The sequence below is a fragment of the Tigriopus californicus genome, chromosome 5 (assembly GCF_007210705.1).
Source record: "Tigriopus californicus strain San Diego chromosome 5, Tcal_SD_v2.1, whole genome shotgun sequence".
Classification (NCBI taxonomy): Eukaryota; Metazoa; Arthropoda; class Copepoda; order Harpacticoida; family Harpacticidae; genus Tigriopus; species Tigriopus californicus.
In genome coordinates, this window is record NC_081444.1 from 13,737,500 (window position 1) to 13,744,971 (window position 7,472).

At 48.1% G+C, this 7,472-nt stretch overlaps 1 protein-coding gene across 1 annotated transcript in view; it reads left to right on the forward strand.

Moving 5' to 3' along the window:
- Window positions 1-7,472, forward strand: part of LOC131880493 (toll-like receptor Tollo) — a 54,734-nt gene extending 47,262 nt beyond the window's left edge. Inside the window, exon 2 of the mRNA XM_059227153.1 lies at window positions 1,990-7,472. Within this exon, the coding sequence (XP_059083136.1) occupies window positions 2,176-6,165 (3,990 nt within the window). The 5' untranslated portion in view covers window positions 1,990-2,175 and the 3' untranslated portion in view covers window positions 6,166-7,472. The remainder of the gene's footprint in view (window positions 1-1,989) is intronic.

The window sequence follows — 7,472 nt, forward strand, 5'->3', positions numbered from 1 at the left end:
AGAAACATTGAGAAAGGTTTTCGAGTTTGGCACTAGTTTATGTATGTTGGGTCTCTGGGACAATCTAAAATAGTATCTCTCGCCCTCCCCCTCTTTTCCAGTTAAAACTAATCCATGCACATCCATTTTGGTGGTGAGACCCAAAGGAGGGTCCCACCTCGTTCCTCGCGGGTTCTCCTGGTCTCTTGGTTCCATCTGGGGTTCTCGGATATCATTTAGTCCATGGACAAGTACTGCTCTGCAAAGTATACCGCGTCAAAAAGAGCAGAGGAAGACAAGTCCTGTCGGAACAAAGCTCTGATAATCCTTGGAAATTGGCATCCGAGCACATCCTCTGGACAACAGGCAGAGTGATGGCTCAAACAGAAACCCACTTTGGAACTAACCAAGGAACAGTCAGGGAAATGTGAGCCAGCAGACAATTGTAGTCCTCTACAGGCGCTAATCCGTAAAATGATTAGTGGCACCAACCCGAATGGTAAATTATCTTCCCTCTTCCCTTGTCCGTGCTTAACATGCCACACAGAGACAGACAGATCCCGAATTGTATTGGAACATATCCTGATCCAGTTAGCCGCTTCACGTTCCAATTGAACATCCGAGTATATGCACTGTACTCTTGTCTGGTTACGATTGTAAACCAAGATAGGATCGCTCGTTTTAGTGCTCCATTGAGTGATATGGAGATGAAGCCAGATGGATCGATCTCCATCTCCGTCATTCAGTATCTGAGGGTTATCCCTTCATTCTGAACCACAACAAGGACCAGTCCTGACTTGAAATATTCGACTCCACAACCAGTTAGTTTCTCCAACTTTGCCTCCGCTACCTTCCAGACAGACAACCAGAGAACCAAAGAGCAATTAGAAAATGGTAGCGAGATTTGAAGCCTGCGCGAGTCCGATAAGCGGGACAAATTCGCTTTCACGGCCGTCTTCTGGGTGCAATTGAATGTCGACCAAGAGTTGCCAGAGAATTAGCGAAGAAACCCACTCGCTGTGCAGGAGAATGTCTTTACTCCTGACTGCCATATAAATGTAAATGTGTACACATTAATTAATTCAGCCAAGAGAGACAGTAAGAGAGAGAGAGAGAGAGAGGCTTCCTCTGCTTCTTCTTGCTCTTCTCTTCCTGAGTCACTTCCAACGAGCTCGAGAGTTTATTGGTAGAGGGGAAACGGACTCGTGAATTGCTCATCTTGGGCGATGAGTTGCATCCGTGGGGATGCAATGCTCCGACTCTGCTTGTCGTTACAGGCACACATTGAACCGAGCTGCTTTAGTGGTGCTCACAATTATGGAAATGATCCACGGAGCACGAGATGGAATGGGAAAACAAATCCTCTCCCAATAGATTCCCTAAATCTAGACGCGTGCCAGGCGATTTCTTTTTGCAAAACTACGAGACTTTTCTCTGCATCTCATTAGATCGTTGCCAAGTTGGTTTGACTGTTGGGAATCGAGAGGAAATCCTAAATTTCATCGACCCTTTGTGGGATTGGTGTTATTGGTTGGAGGAGCATACGTATTGACCTCTCATTCTTGATCTTCTTTCGGAAGATCTCGTCTTGCCCTCTTTTTCGCTCTTGTCTCTGCCAACTCCATGGCCAATAATCATAATGACAGGCCCTGAGTGAAAATTGAGGCAATGCCAGAGACGAGCATAGGTTGGAAAGAGGTTCAATGAGATTGAAACGGAACGGGGGGAGATTCCCTGACATATTGTTTATCTGAACCTTAACAAATTGGATTGTGTTAGACTTATTTGGGATGGTAGGTTGAAATGAGGTCAAGGGATGAATAGATGAGGCACGTTGAATGTCGAGTGGACTATGGATTGCATATGGGCCATAAACGATTATCTGTCCAGAGTCTATTAGCCTTGCTAAGTTTCGATGCCGTGGCTGTTATTGATGTATTCATGTAGTATTCCATGCCAGGCGAGTGTGCGCTCTTATCTAAAGCATGTTCCCATCTCTTTATGTTCCAGGCATGTTTTGGGTTCCTTGCTCCAATTAACTGACTCCTCTGTCGATAAGAAGAGATGGTACTTCCTCGTTGTCCAAGGAAGGAGGCACTAAGCCGGAAATTCATGCACAACTGAGTCCTCGGTTCGATGGTGGAACCTTGGAACACGATGTTTTGAGGAGGAGCACGCTCCAATGGGACTGCAAGAATGAAGCGCAAACGTAGTGGCTCGATGTTCCATGATGGAACACGAGGATCATCTCGATCCGCTTTGCCATCCGTTATCCTCCGTCTTGGCATTGTCTACTCCATGTCCAGCTGGTTATGGTCATGCTCATTGATTTTCACCCTGGGAGGCCTCCTGGTTGGTGGTGGTGCGGATGGTGCCCCGCCCCCAGTGCCAGACGATTGTCAGCCGTCTCCGTTTGAAGATGGTCTAGCTCTGATCTGTTCTTTGTCGGCTATCAACTCGGCTGAGGAGAAAACCAATTTCTCGGTGGTCCCTTCCGAGCACACTCTCAGCCTCACCGTGAGGTGTCGAGAGCCCTCACTGAGTCGATTGGAGGCTGATGGATTCCGGAGCCTCCAACACCTCAAGAAGCTCACTTTAGATGGCTGTCACTTGAGAGCCATCCCTCCTCGGGCCTTCTATGGGTTGGATAAGTTGCGGTCGCTGACGGTGAAGACCCGCAATGCAGGGGTGCTCTCCGTGAGCACGGACGCTTTTGTGGGCTTGAGTGCTCTTGAGCATCTCGATCTGAGTGGCAATTACATCCGTTACCTCTCACCCCACGCCCTCTGTCCACTGACGAGGCTGACGTCACTCAATATGTCCCTCAATGAAATTGGCACCCTTGCCGACTTGGGGAGCAGTCTGACGTGCCTGGAGTCCGTCCAAAAGATCGATTTGTCCAACAATGACTTGTCCCATCTCTCCTCCGAGTATCTGACCTCGAAGACTTGGCCCAAACTGGAGGAACTCCGTCTCAACAACAATTATATTCGCTCTCTCAAGGGAAATATCTTGCGAATGAAGACGTGGCTCCACTTTGTGGATATGGCCAACAATCAACTCTCCTCCTTACCCGAAGATCTATTTCAAGATGCAATGCGACTCAAGAGGATTAGCCTGTCAAATAACAGCCTGGTTGAGCTGCCATCGACCCTCCTCCAAGGGCCAGTGAGCCAATCTCTGGAGGTATTGGATTTGTCGGGTAATCTTCTCACATCCGTGGATGCTCCGCTACTGGATAATCTCCAGGCACTCACCTTCCTGGATCTCAGTTTCAATGCATTAGTTTCCATTGACTCAGCGAGGGATTTCCGCGGCCTGAATGCACTCCAATCGCTCAAACTGAGTCATAACAAGCTGTCGAGGCTACCTAATCTCCCTTTGCCCGCCCTCAGATCCCTCGTTCTCTCCCACAATGATCTCACATCGAAATTACCAGGTCGGATCTTCACCAAACTCCCCAACTTGTCGCACCTGCTCTTGGACTTCAATGACATCCAAGAACTGCCCCAGGCCCTTTTTAACAATGCCACGCGCATCACAGTGCTTGATCTGAGCCACAATCGCTTGGGTGTCATTCCCACCGCCGTGAACAATCTCAAGAATCTCCAATCATTTGCTATCAGCCATAACCACTTGAAGAACCTTAGTCAGCTCCAACTCCCGGCCTTGTGGAGACTTCAGGCCAGTGGCAATAGCTTGAGCAACGTCACTTCCTCTCAATTGGATGGATTGCCTGCTCTTCAAGTGTTGGACTTGTCTCTGAATCGAATTCAGGACATCGAAAAGAGTGCATTTGACTCAAACAAGCCTTTGCAAGCTCTTCGGTTGGATGGTAATAAGTTGACTCGGATTGATGGGCTCTTCCAGAATCTGCCCAATCTGACATGGTTGAACGTGTCGGCCAATGAAATATCTGTTTTCGATTACGCCATGGTGCCCACCACTCTCCAGTGGTTGGACATGCATCAAAATCAGATCCGCTCACTGGAAAATTACTTCTCCCTCGAAAGCCAGTCCCAACTCAAGCACATTGACGCGAGTTTCAATCAAATCAAGGAACTCGGTCCCCAGAATGTTCCAAATAATGTGGAGACCTTGCTGCTCAATGACAATGAAATAGCCACTCTCGTGCCCTACACTTTCTTCAAGAAGTCCAAGTTGAAGAAAGTGGACTTGTCAGTTAATCAGTTGGAGATGGTGGACCGCAACAGCTTGCGGTTGTCCCAGGATCAACCAGACATGGTGTCCAGTCCTTCGCTGATGGCGAATGGCCTCTATCCTCACGAGTTACCCAACTTCTACTTGGGCGGGAATCCCATCCGGTGTGATTGCCATATGGCTTGGTTCAAGTCCATAAACAATGAGGAGGCCAATGCCTTACAGAACTTGCCCCATGTGGCCGACCTCGAGTCCATTTATTGTCAACTCATGTACTCAAGGGACAAGAGTTTCGTGCCTTTGGTGGACGCTCGCATAGAGGAGTTTCTCTGCAGTTACAAGACACACTGTTTTGCTCTCTGCCACTGTTGCGATTACGATGCTTGTGATTGCGAAATGACTTGCCCAAACAACTGCACTTGCTACCATGACACCTCCTGGACCAAAAACATTGCCGAATGTTCCAATGCTGAGTTCAGGGAGCTCCCCGAGCAATTACCCATGGATGCCACCGAGATCTTTCTTGACGGGAACAACCTGGAACTGCTGCCGTCTCACACCTTCATTGGTCGGAAAAACTTGGAAGTGCTCTATCTGAACAATTCCCTCATCAGCATTGTGGACAACCACACTTTCAATGGACTGGCCTCGCTTGAAGTGCTCCACTTGGAGGACAATGCCATTAGCAAGCTCCAAGGTGACGAGTTCCATGGTCTCTTATTCCTTCGGGAGCTCCATTTGGAGAACAACCGCATCCACAGCGTGAGCAATGCGACATTTGAGGACCTCCGAAGTTTGGAAGTGCTGTTCTTACATGGAAACCAGATCATCGACTTTCCCGTCTGGACGTTAGCACTCAATCCCAACTTGAAGAGTGTTCAATTGGCTGGAAATCATTGGTCTTGCTCGTGCCGGTTTATGGAGAATTTCCGTCTCTGGCTGGTGCGCAATAGAGCCACTGTTCTAGATGGGTCTAACATTATGTGCGTGTCTTCGAATGAGGCCGGGAGTGAAGTGTTAACCTCGTCCATGTTGAACATTACTAATTGTCTCCAGGAATCGGCCATTACGGCCACCACTCACATTCAGCAGGCAATGGGCGACGGCCAGAGTGACTTGGCTTATGCCACAGATAACAAGGATGACACTAACGACTCGGGTGGTTCCGTGATTGTGAGCAAGATCTTGTTCGATTTCCTGCCCATTTTCTTCTCGGTAATTGCCGTGGTGGTTCTCCTCATTATCCTGGCGGTGCTTGTCTTTTTGTACCGGAACAAGGTTCGTCTCTGGCTCTATAGCAAATATGGGATCCGCTTCTTCCACCGCATTGATGGTATCATGGACGACGCTGATAAGATCTTTGACGCGTTCATTGCTTACAGTGCCAAGGACGAGGCCTTTCTCCGCCAAGTCTTGGCCCCAGAGCTAGAACTCTCCCAGACCTCTAGTCAGCAGTACAAATTGTGCCTCTTCTATCGGGACCTTCCGGCCATTCACCACATCAATGGGGGCGGGATTCCACTAGCACATCATCCCCATCACCATCATCACATCTACCACCAGATCCCCGATGCGATTGTCCAGGCGGCCGAAGCGTCACGTCGGACTGTGATCGTTTTGTCTGAACATTTTCTTAAGTGTGAATGGTCGCGCTACGACTACAAATCAGGCCTTCACACGGCCTTGCGTTGCAATCGTGGGAAAAAACTCATTGTGATCCTCTTGGGTGATATTGCAAGTCGACGGGATTTGGACCCAGACTTGAGACTTTACATGAAAACGGGGATCGTTTTACAATGGGGTGATAAGTTGTTCTGGGACAAGCTTCGCTACGCCCTGCCCGACATTCGAATCTTGAACACGTCAGCATTTTCTCCCGACACCAATTCATTCCGATACGAGACCTACAACCCTCACCAGTCCATGGCTACCCGAAGCATGGGCAGTTCCACTTATCAGAGTGTCCTCACCACCACCACGCCCGATGAGCAGGACTCCACGCGAACCATGACCATTCATATCTAGAACTGCCCAAGGAGAGCCGAAATTATGGAAGACGAGGCCAGGCTATAAATCCAATCTTGAACAGGAGGGACACTCATTTAATGGGATGTTGAAAATCTACTCCACTCCATTGTTCTCTGGGGCCCACTGAGTCGAGTGGGGATTCTCACGATTTTTTAATTCTTCTCCGTTATGATGAACGGAGAGAATATTCAAGAACCTGGTCAACCCACCTCCCTTGACTGCCATCCATCGACCCCTGAACTTTTGAAACGGGAAGAAAATTGTTGGGCAAACTGTCAGATATTCCTTCGTCTTATTCTTCTCCTCCTCTTCTCTCGTATCTTCCGTCTCTCTTCTCTTCATGCCGGAGAACAATTTCATCGAAAGTGAACCTGTACACCATGTAATTTAGTCAAGTGGACCCTCGGACCCCCTTCAAGTACTCCACGCAGTCCCCGTCTTGCTTTGGGAGTGCTGAGCAGCTCCATGAGTGAGTGAAAAATCAAGTTTCTGAGGCCTCCTCGCTCGCTCGCTCGCTCCTCTCATGTGATCATCCGTGCTCTGTAACCACTCTTCCTTGCCCACTACTCATGGTCATCTTTGTCCAAGACTTGTAATAATGATCTACAAACGAGCTGCTCCCGCTCCAGGCTCCACTTGACTCTCCTCAATTCAGTTTCTCATTGTTCGTTTCGAATTCAGACCCCAATTCCAAATATCAGCCCTCCTTCTCTCCCTTCATCGCGTCATCACCCAAAGTGAACGTGAACGGAAACTAACCTCAGCGTCAAGTTCTCCCAATTTTGTGGACGGTTCCTCAATCTCCGACGTACAGATTAACCGGGTGATTTAATTGCCTTGTAAAAATTAAGAGAACTAGGCAGGGGAAAATTGGTCGGGTGCTTTTTTATGGTGATGATAGAGTCGTTCGTTCTATCAGGAAAATTTTATAACCCCCTCTCTCACTTCCTCCATCCACTTTTTCCAATGTTCCAATCTTGAGCAAGGCAGAAGAAGAACCCTTTAAGACCTCCTACCTCTTTTCTCTTCTTCTCCCCTCTGCAATTTCTCCGTTTTCAGGTATGTTTTCTGTAGCTTTTCAACTCGGAAAAGTACCCTCCAATCCCCTGTTTCTCTCACCACCATGTCTGTGATATCTTTCCTTTATACGACGTATAATGTATAGTTACAAACACCAGTCGTCAGTTTCGTTCAATATGATTTATAATCTAATATGCGTCGAGTAAGCGTCATGTATTACTAGTACACCCATGTATGGCTAACATCCATTTCGATCCAATTGAATAAAAAATATCCTCACTGGA